Source organism: Amblyraja radiata, chromosome 10, assembly GCF_010909765.2.
Source record: "Amblyraja radiata isolate CabotCenter1 chromosome 10, sAmbRad1.1.pri, whole genome shotgun sequence".
Classification (NCBI taxonomy): domain Eukaryota; kingdom Metazoa; phylum Chordata; class Chondrichthyes; order Rajiformes; family Rajidae; genus Amblyraja; species Amblyraja radiata.
The window spans coordinates 31,027,720-31,045,921 of record NC_045965.1 but is presented as its reverse complement, the minus strand read 5'-3'; the positions used below and the strand labels follow the sequence as shown (position 1 = coordinate 31,045,921).

Below are 18,202 nucleotides of genomic sequence, written 5' to 3'. Positions count from 1 at the left end.
CAAATCTTAAATGATTGTAAATAGAAAATACCATTGAGGGACAGGCTGAGAAAGTTTACACTGTTTACAGAGTAATGACAACTGTCCAGAATTTCCTCACAGAAGCAAACTCCCCTGTGTTCTTAACTCATGTACTCATTAAATTAGTTTAGAGATAGTTTAGAGATACAGCGTGGAAACAGGCCCTTTCAAGATATTTCAACATTGAATTGTACGAACATTGAATTGTACTAATTTAGGTAACTAACCTACAACCCCCCCCCCCCCCCCCCCCCTCACTAAGGCAGGCAGTCCAAGCAAAGTGAGGCGGAAAATGTAGTTAATCTCGTCTAATGACTATATCCCACTTTATTTCCGTGGATTCTGAGATGGTGATACCATTTCTGATGATACCAATGTGGGATCCACAGACCTTCATGCGGGTGGTGAAGGAGATGCTGAGCAGTTTACGTTGGGACTTTCTGTGTTCTCAATGAATGAAGATGAGATAACCAATACCATCCTGTATGGTTATTCTCCAGTTAGAGTCAGACAACATAGAAACAGGCTCTTCAACCCACTGAGTCTATGCAGATCATACCACGTATTCATACATTTTTTTCTTCCCAACTCCCCCTAAATGATACCCCTCACCCACACACACTTGGGGCAATTTACAGAAGCCAATTAACTTACAAGCCCACACATCTTTGGGATCCAGGAGGAAACGGGAATAACTGGGGTAAAATCACTCTCTCAATGTGAATTTGAGTCTGAGTCTCAGTCTGAAGAAGGATCTCGGCCCAAAACGTCCCCCATTCGCTGTATCCAGAAATGCTGCCTATCCCGCTGAGTTACTTCAACATTTTGTGTCTATCTTCAGTGTAAACCAGCGTCTGCAATTCCTTTCTACACACTCTCAATGTGCAAACTCCACACAATCAGCGGCCGAGGTTAGGATTGAAATCAGGTCTCCAGTGCTTTGAGGCAGCAGCTCTACTCACTCTGCTGCCCTGGTCAGGGCATTGAGGTTGCCACAAATCAGTGGGAATGTTACACTTCAAGAAGGCTTTGAAAATGTACTGGAATTATTTCCGCTAGCCAGTAGTTTTGCAGAGATAACATTGGTGGTATCTCTCACGCTGTATATATCCTTATCTCAGAAGCATGGAAAAGGGACGTTATCCCTGCTACTCTGCAAACAGAGACCTTTGTGCCAGGTTTGAGATGTTGATGATCTTCAAGCACACTTTTCTTCACTTATGATTTTAGTACTGGATACGGTAACTAATTTCATCAGCAACGTACCTATCACTGAGGGGTAGTTCCCAAAATATGAAAATATTCATCTTTTCTGAAGTGACACTCTTGTGTTGTGGAGGTGGGTAGATTGTGGACCATTGTTTGACGAATCAGAGATTATTGCAGCTCGACCTCTGAATGAGTGCATATGCAAGGATTGACTATGTATACAGCCCAATGGTTGATCATGGTCCTGGAGTGGAGGTGACAAAGGATGAACAATTTCCCATTTGTCCTCTAGATTAACTCCATCTAACAGGAAGCTTTTTGGAGCTGAGGTTTAGCATTGTGACATGGGAGATTGGGAAAGGTTTTGGAGTAATGACACAAAATTGCTTGACATGAGTCTGCAAGGAACTGCAGGTGCTGGTTTATAAAAATAGACACAAAGTGCTGGAGTAACTCAACGGGTCAGGCAGCATCTCCAGAGAATATGATAGGTGACGTTTAGGGTTGCGACCATCTTCAGACTCATTGTAGGGGAAAGGGGAAAGAAAGCTGGAAGAGAGGAGGTGCAGGACAGGTAAGCCTGGCAGGTAATAGGTTGATATAGGCGAGGTAGGTTTTTGATAGGCAGATGGTGGACAAAGGCTAGACTTGAAAAGACAGAAGGTGTGAAACAAAAGGATTGAAGAGTTGTGAATTATGAAGCTAGAGAAGGCAACATTGTTGAAGGGGGAGGGATGGGGGGTGGAGTGGGGAGGAAGGACTATGTGCATGTCCAGGTGGGGCACCGGATGGGGTGGGGGAATTTAATTTAGTTTAGAAATACACCATGGAAACAGGCTGTTCAGCCCACTGAATCCATGCTGACCAGCAATCATCCATTCACACTAGTTCCATCTATTCCCACTTTTTCATCCACTCCCTACATACTAGCGGCAATTTATAGAGGCCGATTAACATACAAACCCACGTCTTTGGGATATAGGAGGAAACCAGAGCACCTAGAGGAAGCCCATGCGGCCACAGGGAGAATGTTTAAATTCCACACAGACAGCACCTGAGATCAGTATTGAACCCAGGTCTTTGACGCTGTGAGGCAGCAACTCCACCAACTGCGCAACTGAAGTGGAACCAGGTTGTTTGTGCCAAGTCAGACATTATATCTCACCAAATAATGCATTGTTGTATCAAGGTAATACAGAGAAGAAAATATACATGTAAAGTTTCTCTTCCACGTATAATTTTGGTTATACCAGGATAGGAACAAAAAAACAAAATAGAAGCATGGGAAATTAATGGGCTAAAAATAAATACTTTAAAATCACAATAGAGCATCTTGCTAGGGATTACTTGCTGATTACCCTACAAGAAATACAATCAGGTAAAGAAGGTTTCACCTGAAAACCTTCACTAATCTCAGCCCTGAATGTTGATAAGTCTCACCTTCATCGTTACGTGGCTGCTGAGGAAACATATAGTTTGTCAACACTCTCTGCTTTGTTTCTGGATGAGACTCTGTTTGCAGAGGGATTAGAGCCTTGGACTAAAACAAAAGGATAAGAACACAATGAAAATCATACATTGAATGCAATATTTGAACATTTACTGCTTCGCAAGACAATAACAAATGTAATTTTTTTTTAAATTAAAATGAATATCATTTAATTTTGGCAATTTCTCAGCAAAGAATAAAGGATTATTCAGGCACCTCCTTATTAGAATTAAAGTCAGTTTATCTCTGCTTATTTATGGTTAAAAACTGTTTTTAAAGGTTTATTTGGTAAGGAATACAATATTAGCCAGAATGTGCGCTCACTGGCAAAATAAAATTGTTTCACTTGGTCCTCAAAAAGCTTCCTTTAATGATAATCTATATGGCCTTTTTTGACAATGACTGCCAACATGAAAGAGGCAGAAAGGTGCTCAACTCATCAAGCAGGATCAGCAATCACCAAAGTAATCTCTCAGACAGCATATTAGGAAATAATTTTTAATCAAGGTTTTAAAACATTACTCAGATGGTTACATAAATGAGAAGAAACACAAAAATAAATTATAAACTGAAATGTTACAATCAATCTAAAAAAAATAAGAAATAGAAGTTTCACATATTTTCCAATATTCATGCAAGGAAATTAAAGTATACAAAATTAGATTTTTAGGACCAGCATTTTAAGTACACTCTTAAAATTCATGTAATTAAGAACATGATTTTCAGTATATTCTTATGGAAGTTGTTTTTAAGTAACTTAAATTCATATACATTCTTGCGAGTTCAGCTTAATTACAGTGGAAAATGTTGCAAATAGTACAGCCTGTGAAGACATATATCATGAACTGGAACTTCAGGGTTTTCATGTTAAAGTATACATGCATAAATGTCCTGACATTGTTCGCTATTTCATATAAAACGATAATGTTGCTGCTGTTACCATTGCAATATTCTATTTATTCTATTCAAATGTCCTTTTCTATTCCAGCTCTTAGGCTCCTGAATTGAATTGCTTCGGTTAAAAATTATCCATTCGCATTTTTGGTGATTAACCAGCAGGAATGTTTATGGGGCTCATCAGAATTGGGGTGAGACTATTATCTAAAGAGTGCAGGTTAATTGCCAGCCCCTCCACAGGAAACCCAAGTATATACAGCATCCAATTTTAAATACCTTTGCAGGCCCCTCGCCCTCACCTTTCACCCCACCAGCTTCTGCATCCAACATCTGACATTTCCGCCACTCTCAAAGTGAACCCACCACCAGTTAATCGTATCTTCCCATCTGCAGCCCTTGCTGGTTTCTGCAGAGACCACTTCCTTGGATCACTCATCCGTTCTCACCCAAACCGCCTCCTCCCCAGGTACTTTCCCATGTGACCACAGGAGATGTAACACCTATCCCTACGCCACTTCCGTCCAAGGACTCCAGCAACCCTTCCGGGTGAGACAAAGGTTTGCATGCACCTCCTCAAAACTCTGCGGCAATCGGTTGACCCAATGTGGCTTCCTTTACATTGGAGTGAGCAAGAGTAGACTCGGTGACTGTGTTGTCAAACACTTGCGCTCATTCCGCCAAGGCCTGCTGGATTTCGATACTGACCTTTCTGTCCTTTCCACCTCCATCTCCAGAGGGCACATGCAAACTGGAGGAACAGCACCTCAAATTCCGCTGAGGTGCGTACAATCCAAAGGTGTGAACATTGAATTCTCTAATTTTAGGTACCAACCCCTCCTTCTCCCCTTCTTTTTACTGTGGACTTCCCCGTACTCCGGTGCACACCCATTTCTCCCACCAGGGGCGGAAAACCCGGGGGGGGGGGGGAAGCAGAGGGGACACGTCCCCTCCATGTTTTGAGAGGTGGGGGACACCCCCCCCCCCCCAAGTTTTTGTAATCCGGATTTTGAAATCCGGTGAAATCTCCGCTTTCCGCGAGACAGTGGGGGTGGGACTGATGATCGAGGGCGCCGATTGGAGGAGAGAGACGTCGGTCAGCTAGCAATGGGGGCGGGACATGATTCAGCACGATGGCTGGAGGAGGGAGGAGTGGGGGGGGGGGGGTGGGACTGAGGATAGAGCGCGGTGATTGGAGGAGGGAGACGTGGCACAGACCTGCGCCTCATCCGCAGCCAGGTTTGATCCCGGCCGGGTCTCCGGCGCTGTCCCGAGTGCCCCCCCCCCCCCACGGGTGGCCAGAGAGGTCGGCAGCAAAGATCCTTGGTCGGCAGTCAGACGGGCCAGCGCAGAGAAACAGCGCTAAACCCAGCTAACTCTGCCTATCCCGCCAGGTGAGCTTACAACCCTTCCTGGGCATGCGGGAAATATGGCCAGCGCGGAGAAGCAGCGCTGGTATCCTGTCAGACCAGACAGGGCTGTAGTTAACCCAGTGAGACAGGCATAGTTGAGCTGCATTTAGCGCTGGATTGAGCCTCCGAAGCTTCGCGCGCGTGTGTGTGTGAGTGTGCGCATGCGCGCGTGGCCGCCAAAAAATTGTGTCCCCCGTCCCCTCCATGTTTTGATAGCGAGTTCCGCTCTTGTCTCCCACTATCCCGTATCTCTTTCCCTGCACTCCCCCTCCTTCCAGCCAATCAAAACGCCACTCAACTGTATCTACATCTCATTTGTCTGGCTTTCCTGCCCCAACCTCTTGGTGATGATCCTAGACTCTCAATTACAAAATAAGCAAAAAAGTTGCTACTTTTACCAGCTCGGGATAATGCCAAATTTACAATACTGGTAGTAGCTGAACATGGACAATTGAGAAAAAGGGGAATGTATAGTGATTCCTACTTCTTCCTCCTGCTGCAGCCTCAGTTACCAGAGAAGATTGAATTAGGGTTTCCCCTACAGTCACATGCTGAAGTAAGTCATTTATCTTAAAAGCTATAAATTATATTTTTTCTTCCACACTGCCATGCTTCATTACCTGGTTATCAGATAGCCACAATGCTGCCAGTTCTTTAAGTTTAGTAAAACTGAATGGCAAATTCTTCAACCTACAAACAAAAAAAAACATTTTGTAGATCAGTTTTCTACAGACAAAAACCATTGTTCACTTTAATGATCTTACTAGATACAAGTTTGGATGCAAAACAACTAGCGCAATTATGCTAAATAAACAACATCCTCGTTGATTTGCCTATGCAGATGGTGGTTTTAAAAGAAACACATTTTAAAAACAAATGCTAAATATATACGGATATTTTTGAACTGTTTTTCCAAAATGCAAGGTAAATAGTATTTCAACTGTAAAAATATATATATATAGTTTTTCAGGTCCTAAAATAATTTATTTCAAACTAATATTAGACATTCAGATGTCACACTATTATTATTAGGCTCCCCGTGCTTAATTACATCATAGTTTCTCCAATATTCACAGATTGACAACTATATCCATTTAATTCTCCACAGTAAGGAGAAGAAAATGACATAACCCTTGGGCAACTCCAACACACTGTTAAAAAGACTAATACAGTGAAAGACCTCTGAACATTTTTACGCTTGCACAGACAATCTAACTAAAACTGTTGAAAATCTGTCCATTTGTCTCTGTGGAGACCAAAATTTGAAAGCAGGCCTTCTATTCAAGAGTTTAACACTCTGGCATTATCACTGCTGGGTAACCTGCTCTGATTATGCGTTTGCTGTGATGGTGACTAACCTAATCTTTAAGGTGTTTTGTGCAATTCTCACCTCATCCACTTAAGAGGCTCCCTTCCAGTGATGCAACTGATAGGCCATCTGCCTCAAAGAGAAATCCAGGTCTTGTTGCCTGTGTCGTGATTAAAAACAGTAGAGGATATGGAGGAGTTTCTGCATTCCCTCCCAAATGAAAATAATGGAGGAGGCTGGCAACTATAAAATAGTGCTACACAAAAAGGATCAAACATCTCTTCTCCCCAAGGAAATGAGGCAAAATAATTGTGGAGTTTACTTTAAAAGTGTAAATGATTACACTGCATTTTAATATTGCAATTTATGAAGTTGGCCTTATAGTAACTATTTTTTAAGCTTCACTGAACTTTCTCATTTTTGTAACCATGTATCTGTCCCAATCATAATGACGTGAACTCTCTCTGATGATTGACTTTTCAAACAAATGTCAAAAACATTTCTGTAAAACCATTGTTATTATGCCCATTTTTTACTGTATCTACAGACTCGTCATCCATAGACTCAAAAGTTTAGTCAGCATGAATGATGTCATGCACCACCAAAAACCAGTGAAAAAATGAAAAACTAAAACTATAATACTGTTCCTGAATGTTTTCAATGTGATGAAAACAAAATGTATTTTCCCATTAAAAACGAGAGTGACCCATAGCCACGGCATTTATCTCCTATTCCTTCCAGGTATAAAACATGCACGGTCTAGTTAAGAAGGTAGACAAAAATGCGGGAGAAACTCAGCGGGTGAGGCAGCATCTATGGAGCGAAGGAAATAGGCAGTGTTTCGGGTCGAGACCCTTCTAGTTAAGAGGTAATTTTTCATGTTCATGCCTCAGCAATGTTAACTGATGTTCAATGACAATAGACACTTTGTAGAAATATAATCACTGATTTATAGCCTTTTCTTGATAGCCTCTTCACCGATTTCTACAAATTTCAATGTTCCCAAATTTAAAAAATGCAAGAACATATTCTCAACCCACCAATTAGCATCTAGGGTAACCCACAGGCTATCTTCCATTTTTATGTTTTGATCAGCGTGTGAGTTTGGTATTCAATTTGTTTTAGAATTATCTTGCAGCTAGGATTTATAAACTATGTACATTAACTCTATAACTTCTGGAAGAAACTATTCTAATTTAGAAGTTTTGTTTTAATTTACAGATACATTGTGGAAACAGGCCCTTTGGCCCACAGAGTCCATCCCAACTATTGATCACCTGCACACTAGTTCCATGCTATACCACTTCCATATCCTTCACACCATGGGCAATATACAGAAGCCAATTAATCAATAAACCCCCATTAGAATATGGGAAGAAAGTGGGCCACCTGGAGAAAACCCACGCAATCACAAAGAGAATGTGAAAACTCCGCAAAGACGGCACCCGTATTCAGAAGCGAGCCCAGGTCTCTGGCGCTCTGAGGCAGCGGCTTTACTGCTGCTTAACTAGTAAAATTACTATCCCTATATTATACAGTGCCCTCCAAAAGGTTTGGGCCAAACACCCATTATTTATTTATTTGCTTCCGTACTCCACAATTTGAGATTTGTAATAGAAAAAAATCACATGTGGTTAAAGTGCTCATTGTCAGATTTTATTAAAGGGTATTTTTATACATTTTGGTATCGCCGTGTAGAAATTACACTATAATGTTTGGGACACATGGCCTCAAAAAAGCAGCCAAAATCATCAGAGACCCACACCATCCTGGCCACACACTTATCTCACCACTGCCATCGGGAAGAAGGTACGTCCAGGTTCAGGAACAGCTTCTTCCCAACAGCCATCAGGCTATTAAACACTACAACCTCATAAGCTCTGAACTACAATAAACTATTATTATTATTATTGCACTGTTATTGTTTGTTTTTTGAGTAGAAACATAGAAATTAGGTGCAGGAGTAGGCCATTTGGCCCTTCGAGCCTGCACCGCCATTCAATATGATCATGGCTGATCATCCAACTCAGTATCCCATACCTGCCTTCTCTCCATACCCCCTGATCCCTTTAGCCACAAGGGCCACATCTAACTCGGTCTTAAATATAGCCAATGAACTGGCCTCAACTACCTTCTGTGGCAGAGAATTCCAGAGATTCACCACTCTCTGTGTGAAAAAATGTTTTTCTCATCTCGGTCCTACTATGCGTTTAATTGCCTCCTTAATGCAGGTATAAGAGAGCTATCAACGCCTAATCTTTCCTCCAGTCTTTGCATGACCTTTGGAAACTTTTATTGCTGTTTATCAACATGAGGACCAAAGTTGTGCCAATGAAAGTCAAAGAAGCCAGTATGTGTGGATGTGTGTGTATACATATATATATATATATGAGTATATCTATATATACACTGAATTTTTTTTCTCTCTCTCGTTTATCATATTATTTAGTATGCTATTACTTATTCTGTTGTCCTGCATGTCATTGTTCTATCTGAGACATATGACAATAAAACACTCTTGACATGGCTTCACAGGCATTTGTAATTGCTCAGGTGTGTTTAATCAAGAGCGGAACTCGCTATCAAAACATGGAGGGGACGGGGGACACAATTTTTTTGCGGCCACGCGCGCATGCGCACACTCACGGACACACGCGCGAGGCTTCGGAGGCTCAATCGAGCCCTGACTACAGCCCTGACTGGACTGACGGGACACCAGCGCTGCTTCTCCGCGCTGGCCACATTTCCCGCAAGCCCAGGCATGCTAACCTGGCGGGACAGGCAGAGTTGAGCTGGGTTTAGTGCTGTTTCACTGCGCTTGCTGTGGACCTGGAGTCACAGCTCGCGTCTGTCTGCTCTGGCCACCCGTGGGGGGGGGGCACTCGGGACCCGGCCGGGATCGATCCTGCCTGCGGATGAGGCGCAGGTCTGTGCCACGTCTCCCTCCTCCAATCATCGCGCCCTCGATTATCAATCCCACCCCCACTGCCTCGCGGAAAGCGGAGATATTAAAATTGGGATCACAAAAACTTGGGGGGGAAGCCCCCCACCTCTCAAAACATGGGGGGGACGTGTCCCCTCTGGCCCCCCCACCCCCCCCCCCCCCCCCCCCCCGCCCCTGTGTTTAATTGCCTCCTTAATGCAGGTATAAGAGAGCTATCAGCACCTAATCTTTCCTCCAGTCTTTGCATGACATTTGGAAACTTTTATTGCTGTTTATCAACATGAGGACCAAAGCTGTGCTAATGAAAGTCAAAGAAGCCATTATGTGACTGAGAAACAAGAATAAAACTGTTAGAGACATCAGCCAAACCTTAAGCTTACCAAACTCAACTGTTTGGAACATAATTAAGAAGAAAGAAAGCACTGGTGAGCTCACTAATCGCAAGGGGACTAACAAGCCAAGGAAGACCTCCACAGCCGATGACAGAAGAATTATCTCTATAATAAAGAAAAAAATCCAAATACCTGTCCGACAGATCAGAAACTCTCTTCAGGAGTCAGGTGTGGATTTGTGAATGACCACTGTCCGCAGAAGACTTCATGAACAGAAATACAAAGGCTACACTGCTAGATGCAAACCACTGGTTAGCCGCAAAAATAGGATGTCCGGGTTACAATTTGCCAAGAAGTTCTTAAAAGAGCAACCACAGATCTGGAAAAAGGTCTTGTGAAACAAGTTCTGGAAAAAGATGAAGATTAACTTATATCAGAGTGATGACAAGAGCAAAATCTGGAGGAGAGAACGAACTGCCCTAGATCCAAAGCATACCACCTCATCTGTGAAACACGGTGGTGGGGGTGTTATGGCCTGGGAATGCATGGCTGCTGAAGGTACTGGCTCACTTATCTTTATTGATGATACAACTGCTGATGGTAGTAGCATAATGAATTCTGAAGTGTATAGACACATCCTATCTTCTCAAGTTCAAACAAATGCCTCAAAACATTGGCTGCCGGTTCATTCTACAGCAAGACAATGATCCCAAACATACTTCTAAAGCAACAAATGAGTTTTTCAAAGCCAAACAATTGTCAATTCTTGAGTGGCCGTCAATCACCTGATCTGAACCCAATTGAGCATGCCTTTTATATGCTAAAGAGAAAGCTGAAGGGGACTAGCCCCCAAAACAAGCATAGCTAAAGATGGCTGCAATACAGGCCTGGCAGAGCATCACCAGAGAAGACACTCAGCAACTGGTGATGTCCATGAATCGCAGACCTCAAGCAGTCATTGCATGCAAAGGATATGCAACAAAATACTAAACATGACTACTTTCATTTACTGTATCCCAACCATTATGGTGCCCTGAAAAGGGGGAACTATGTATAAACACTGCTGTGATTACTACATGGTGAAACCAAAATGTATAAAAATGGCCTTTATTAAAATCCGACAGTGTGCACTTTAACCACATGTGATTTTTCTATTACAAATCTCAAATTGTGGAGTACAGAGGCAAATAAATAAGTGATGGGTCTTTGTCCAAACATTATGGAGGGCATTGTAAGACAATTCCAAGGCACATTAGCTGTTATTGTGCCATAGTCATAGGGGATTTCTTGTACATCACAATCATTGTAACATTAATGTTAGGTTGAAATTAAAAAACTTCCCCTATTATGTGTTATTAATTCAGACAGTGGGTTGCGGGTAGAATACCCTAATCACCTGCACTGAACTGCTGCGGTGCTAGAGTATTTTGTGCTTAATTCCTACTTTCAGATTGCTCCTAAGTAGGAACACCAAACAACCTCCACATGAGTATCATCTAATTTTTCTATTTGTTACCAGGCACATGGTTTCATACCCAAATCAACTCCCAACCATATATACACACAAAATGCTGGAGTAACTCAGCAGGTCAGCTAGCACCTCTAGAGAAAAGGAATAGGTGGCGTCTCGATCTGAAATTGCACCTATTCCTTTTCTCTAGAGATGCCGTCTGACCCGCTGCGTTACTCCAGTTTTTTGTGTCTAACTTTGGTTTAAACCAGCATCTGCAGTTCCTTCCTACACATCCCAGCCATATATGTGCCCTTATCAGGTACAACATGTGTTGCTGCATTTAAATGAGGCAATATTGACACTGGGACGTACTTTGTATTTTTCTGCCATTACACTGTTCAGTGTGTTTACAATCATATATAGGAAGAGTATATAATCATGCTAGAAAAAAAGGGAACAAATTAAATCCTTCAAGAAGGTACTTTTCAAAGGATTCATTACCATTTCACTTCTCAGATAAATATAATGCTTGAACTTCTTGTCATACCTTACCACTGTAATTCTTCCTAGAAATAACGTTGGCAACACTGCCAGCACTGCATGCTTTGCATGAGGCATATCCTTCAATTCTTTGCTACTGATCCTTTTGGGCCCCACTGCCTCTCATGGCCAAGATGCGTCATGCCTATTCCAAATCTTCTGCCAAATAATTCCCAATGAAGAAGGGATCTTTATGATTAGCTGTAAGGATTTTCTAATAAGAGCCTGTGTACAATCCACTATATTCATTGCAGTAATACACATTACCTTTTGCTCTGAGATTGGCAGACATTAATGAGGTTTGCCCAGATATTCAAATGAAGCCAGTCCACTAAGTGTGTGAGTACATATTACCACACTACATTCTTTATTGTGATCATAGTCAAAAAACAGTAATGTGTATCACATACTTAGAACAATGGTTTGAACAAGACTTCAAACCGTGTGCGGACGCAGCGCCGACAGACAAGAATCCGAAGCAAAGAAGCCGAAGCCAAAGAACTGAATAGAAACGAGGCCGAAACGCCAATGAACTGAAAGAGTCCTAAGACGAAACGCCTACTAACCGAAAGGATGGGAAGCCTAAATGCAAACTAACCGAAAGCGCGGAACGCCTAAAAGCCAACGAACCGAAAGGCTGCATCGCCTAAAAGCAAACTTACTGAATGGCCGTTCAGTCTAAATGCCACCTACCCGAAAGGCGGCGGCGCCTACAGGCCAACGGACCGACTGCTACTCAACAGAAAAGTCCAATAACGGACTTGATGTTGCCGGGGGGGCGGGACTTGTCAGCGATTGGTCCAGACCCCCGCGTCAATCAGATCACTGTGAAGGCATGAACATTGTCCCAAACCTGCGCTCCACCCGACCCGCAGCCCATGGAGGGTGGCCGTAGGATAGTGGGGGCTGTCCCGAGGAATGCCGCTTTCAACTTGGTGCTTGGGTTCAGATTGCCCAGTCACCTATGGCTTGTGTGGGAAATTGAACACCACGCTCCCGTCACCCCCTTCTCTCTCCCTTCTTCTCTCTCTCCCCTCCTCTCTCTCCCCTCTTCTCTCTCTCCCCCTCTCCCTTCTCTCTCCCCCCCTCTCTCTCTCTCTCTCTCTCTCTCTCTCTCCCCCCCCTTCTCCCCCCCCTCCCGCTCTCTCTCCCTACTTGCTCTCCCCTTTTTTCTCTCCTCCGTCTCCACCCACGGGAGCGTCCCACAGTCACTGACCGCGATGCACCGCCATCGGACCCCAACCTCCACACCAGGGTGATCCCCCCTCCCCCCCCTCCGACCCCCGGACTTTGACACCCACACCAGGGTGATTCACCCCGGCCGCGGGGACAGACGGTTTATTTATTACCGTCTCGGTGTTTGCGGAACGCACCCAAGCTCCCATGCACAAAACAGGCAGCATCTCTGGAGAGAAGGAATGGGTGACGTTTCGTGACGAGACCATTCTTCAGATTGCGTCTGAAGGGTCTCGACCCGAACGCCACCCATTCCTTCTCTCCAGAGATGCTGCCTCTTCAACTGAGTTACTCCAGCATTTTGTGTCTATCTTTGGTGTGACAGTTGTGTCATTTCATCGGCTTCGTGTATTGCGTGCCCAGGAGAGAAGCTGGACATGCCGCTTGCATCTATTCAAAGAAGTGCGCTCAAATTGAAATCCCACATCTTTGCGAGGGAGGGATGGAATAGATGTAATCACCGGCTAAAACAAAGGCCATTAGGACAGGGAAATAATGGCACCAGTTAATTAACCATGTTCCCGAATGTAAGAACGATTTATACATGTAATACATGATATACATTTATACATGGTTAATTAACTGGTGTATATCATGTATTACAAGTTGAAAGCGGCCGAAGGTGTGCATTCCTCGGGACAGCTCCCACTCTCCCACGGCTACCCTCCACGGTCTGTGGGTCGGGTGGAGCGGAGGTTTGGGACAATGTTCATGCCTTCACAGTAATGTGATGGACGCGGGGGTCTGGACCAATCACTGACAAGTCCCACCCCCCAGCAACGTCAAGTCCGTTATTGGACATTTCTGTTGAGCGGCAGTCGGTCCTTTGGCCTGTAGGCGCCGCCGCCGTTCGGGTAGGTGGCGTATCGACAGAGCGGCCATTCGGTAAGTTGGCTTTTAGGTGGCGCAGCCTTTCGGTTCGTTTGCTTTTAGGCGTCCCGCCCTTTCGGTTAGTTTGCATTTAGGCGTCCCATCCTTTCGGTTAGTAGGCGTTTCGTCTTCGGACTCTTGGTTCATTGGCGTTTTGGCCTTGTTTCTATTAGGTTCTTTGGCTTTGGCTTCTTTGCTTCGACCTCGTGTCTGTCGGCGCCGCATCCGGGTACCCTTCAAACAATGACTCCTCTGAAAATAAGACAATCACAATTCATCTTTACTTTTATTTCCCTCAATGAGATGTAGCTATTCAGCACTTTGTCAATATTGTAGAATCGGACTTAGACCATGCTTTGTCAATTATGAGACTGAAAAACGTGAGGTGTTGCATTTTGGCAGAACCTACACAGTGAATGACAGGGCTCTGGGGAGTGTAGTAGAGCAGATGGATCAAGTAGTACAGGTACAGAGTTTGTTGAAAGTGGCATCACATGTAGATAGGGTGGTTAAAAAAGCTTTTTGGAACTTTGGTCTTCATCAGTCAGAGCATTGAGTAAAGAGGTTGGGTGGTCATGTTGCAGTTATATAAGACGTTGGTGAGGCCGCATTCAGAGTATTATGTTCTGTTTTGGGCATCATGTTATAGGAAAGATCTTGTTGTCAAGCTGGAAGGGGTGCAGAAAAGATTATCGACAAGGTAGCCAGGAATTGAGGACCTGAGCTATGGGGAGAGGTTGAGCTAGGACTCTATTCCTTGGAGTGCAGGAGGATGAGGGGTGATCTTATAAAGGTATATAAAATCAAGAGAGGAATGGATCGAGTAGATGCACAGAGTCTCTTGCCCAGAGTAGAGGAATCAAGGACTAGAGGCATGGGTTTAAGGTGAGGGGTGAAAGATTTAATAAGAATCTGAGGGGTAACTTTTTCACGCAAAGGGTGGTAGGTGTATGGAATGAGATGTCAGAGGAGGTGGTTGAAGCAGGTACTATCACAATGTTTAAGGAACATTTAGACAGGTACATGGATAGGACAGGTTTAGAGGAATATGGGCCAAACGCAGGTAGGTGGGACTAGTGTAGATGGGACATATTGGCCGGTGTGGGAAAGTTGGGCTGAAGGGCCTGTTTCCACACTGTAAGACTCTACGACTCTATGATGTTGGTGTCATAATATATGGTTTCTCATAACTCTGCTTATTAACCACACTCCTGTTTTTGCACATCATTTGAGTGGGCAGTTTCTGTTAGACCTCTGGAGTGTTAATAATTACGAGATGGCTGATATTTCACATCATGCCTTTGAAGTTACTTGGCTCTTCTTTGCATCGCAAAACAACTAAGATAGGAAGTACACAGTTTAAAAAACTGCAGGCATGCATTCTGCTAACGGAACATAGAGCATGCCTGCATGTTTTTTATTAACTTTAAGTTTAATAAGTGAGGGTGAAGAGCTGGTTGACTGGAGGGTGGCTATTGTTGTGCCTCTATTTACTTAGCCTAACATCTGTGGTAGGAAAGTTACTGGAGCGGATTCTGAGGGATAAGATATTGGATAGACAGGAGCTGATTAGGGATAGTCAGCACGGTTTTGCACATGGGAGATCATGCCTTACAAATTTGATTGAGTTTTTTGAAGAAGTTACCAAAAGGGGAAGGTCGTACATGTTGACCATATTGACTTCAGCAAGGCCTTCGATTAGAGTCTATATGGTAGGTTGCTCTGAAAGGTTAGATCGCGTAGGATCTAGGGAGAGCTAACTAACTGGATATAGAATAAGCTTCATGGAAAGAAGCAGAGGGTGGTGGTGGGAGGTTGTTTGTCAGACTGGAGCTTTGTGACTAATGGTATGCCTCAGGGCTGAGTGCTGGGCCCATTGCTGTTTGGGGTTTAGATTAACGATTGGGATGAGAATGTACAAGGCATAGAACATAGAACAGTACAGCACACGACCTTCAGCCCACATATGTTTGTGCCGAACATGATGCCAAATTAAATTGATCTTATCTGCCTATACATGATCCATATCCCTCTATTCCTTGTAGCAGACACCCTCTAATCCAGGCAGCATTCTGGTAAAATTATGATGAGTTTTGCAGATCTTGATCTGTCTGGCATGTGGGCTGACGAATGGCAAGAGTTGTTTAATGCAGGTAAGTGCTGCGAAGAGTTGAATTTTGCAAAATCAAAATAAGACAGGAACTTCACAGTGAATGGTTGGGCTCTGGGGAGTGTTGTACAGCGAAGGAATCTACAAATACCGGTACACAGGTGTCAAAGTGGTGTCACAGGTAGATAGGGTGTTAAAGACGACTTTTGGTACTTTGGCCTTTATCATTCAGGGTATTGCATGTAAAATGTAGGGACAAGAAAGTATAGATGCTGGTTTACAAAAAAAGACACAGATGGAATAACTCAGCAGGCTGCACCTCTGGGATATATGGATAGGCACTGTTTTGGGTTGGGACCTTTCATTAGATGAATTGTAGATGGGGCAAAGAAAGTTGAGAAAAGAAGTGGGGGTGGAACAAGACCTGGCAAGTGTTAGGTGGATACTGTGAGATGCTTGTTGTAGTGGCAGATGGGTTTAAGGGCAGAGATGACAAGAAGTCAAAAGGTTTTAAAATAAGAAGAGAGGATATGTAAATTGTGAAGCCAGAGGCAAGGATATAAGTGAAAGGGGATGGGGCAGGGGGAGAGAAATGAGGTGTGAAACCGAGTGGAACACAAGGAAGAGAAGGGGGAAATGGGTGTGGGGAGGAAGGGTTGTGGCCTAAAATTGAAGAATTCAGCTCATACCGTTGGGTTATAAGCTACCCAGTGGAAAATTAGGTGCTGTTCCTCCAGTTTGCATGTGGCCTCACTCTGGTAATGAATAAGGCCAAGGACAGAAAAGTCAGTATAGGAATGGGATGGGTAATTAAAATGGTTAGCAACCGGGAGATTCAGCAGGCCAAGGCGGAAGTGTTCAGTGAAACGGTCTCCGTCTCCACCGCATCTGCTCGCAGGGTGAGGCTTTTTACTCTTGAACATCCGAGATGTCCGCTTTAGTAAATGTGGTTTTCCCTCTGCCATTGTGGATAGATCCCTCAGCCATGTTTCCACTGTGTTCCACAGTTTTGCTTTCACTCCCTCTTCCCCCAGATGGAATAAGGATAGACTAGACCTGGTCGTTACCTTTCACCAAAACAGCCCTTGTATTCAACACATCATTCTGTGACATTATTGCCACCAGTCATATTTTCCCACCCTGAACATTTTCAGCTTTCCGTAGAGACCATTCCTTTTACAACTCCTTAGATCACTCAAAACCACCCAAAACTCTCCCTCTCTAGGCACGTTCCCCTGCAACTATAGAAGATGTAACACCTGTCACTGCACCTCCTCCCTCACATTCATCCAGGGATCCCAGCAGCCCTTCCAGATGAGACAGAGGTTCACATGCACCTCCTCTAACCACATCTACTGCATTTGGTGCGCCTGTTGTAGCCTTTACATCTGCGAGACCAAGTATAGTCCTGGTGATTGTTATGCTGAACACCTGCGCTCGACCTTCTCAGCCTGTTGGATTCCCCGGTTGCGAACTATTTGAAATCCCCCTGCCATACCCATATCAACCTTTTTGTCCTTGGCCTGCTCCAATGCCAGAATGAGTCCACATACAAGGTGGAGGAACAGCACCTCATTCTGCTTGGGTAGCTTACAACCCAATGGTGTGACCTTCAATGTTCCAATTATAGGTAACAAACCACTGTCACCTTCCCCCCTCCCCCCCCCCCCCACCCACTCCTCTTCCCTGTTCCCCATAATTTAGCCCATCATTTTGTATATTTACTTGAGTGTAGAAAAGACATAATGTTATACGTCCACAAGACATTGGTGAGGCTACATTTGGAGTACTATGTTCAGTTTTGGTTAGTCTGCCATAGGAAGCATGTCATTAAGCTGGAAAGAGTGCAGAGAATGATATTGCCAGGATCTGAGGGCCTGAGCTATGGGCAAAGGTTGGGCAGGCTAGGACTTTATTCCTTGGAGAAGAGGAGGCTGAGGGGTGATCTTACAAATGTGTGTAAAATCATGAGGGGAGTAGATAGGATGAATGCTCAGGTGAATGCACCCGTGGTAGAAGAATCAACAACCAGGGGACAGGTTTAAGCTAAGAGACAAAAGATTTAATGGGAACTGGAGGAGCAACTTTTTCACTCAGTGGTCAGTATATGGAACGAGCTGCCAGAGGACCTAATTGTCAAGGTATTATAACACCATTTAAAAAATACTGGGACATGTACATGGTTAGGAAAGGTTTAGAGGGATATCGGCCAAACACAGGCAAGTGGGACTAGCTCAGATGGAGCATCTTGGTCAGCATGGCCGAGTTGGGCAGAAGAACTTGTTTCCCAGGTAATTAGACTGCTAAATGACTATGACTCTTTATACCACAGACCTTCAACCTCTAGCCAACTTGGAAAATAAATACAATATAATCTGATCCA

At 43.9% G+C, this 18,202-nt stretch overlaps 1 protein-coding gene across 9 annotated transcripts in view; it reads right to left on the bottom strand.

Annotated features, from left to right (window-relative positions):
* lrrc7 (leucine rich repeat containing 7) overlaps window positions 1-18,202 on the bottom strand; it is a 360,661-nt gene that overhangs the window by 57,277 nt on the left and 285,182 nt on the right. For all 9 annotated transcript variants that reach the window (XM_033028474.1, XM_033028480.1, XM_033028476.1 and 6 more), the window contains 2 exons: window positions 5,646-5,715; window positions 2,671-2,770 (listed from right to left, as the gene is read on the bottom strand). In XM_033028474.1, the coding sequence (XP_032884365.1) occupies window positions 2,671-2,770; window positions 5,646-5,715 (170 nt within the window). The remainder of the gene's footprint in view (window positions 1-2,670; window positions 2,771-5,645; window positions 5,716-18,202) is intronic.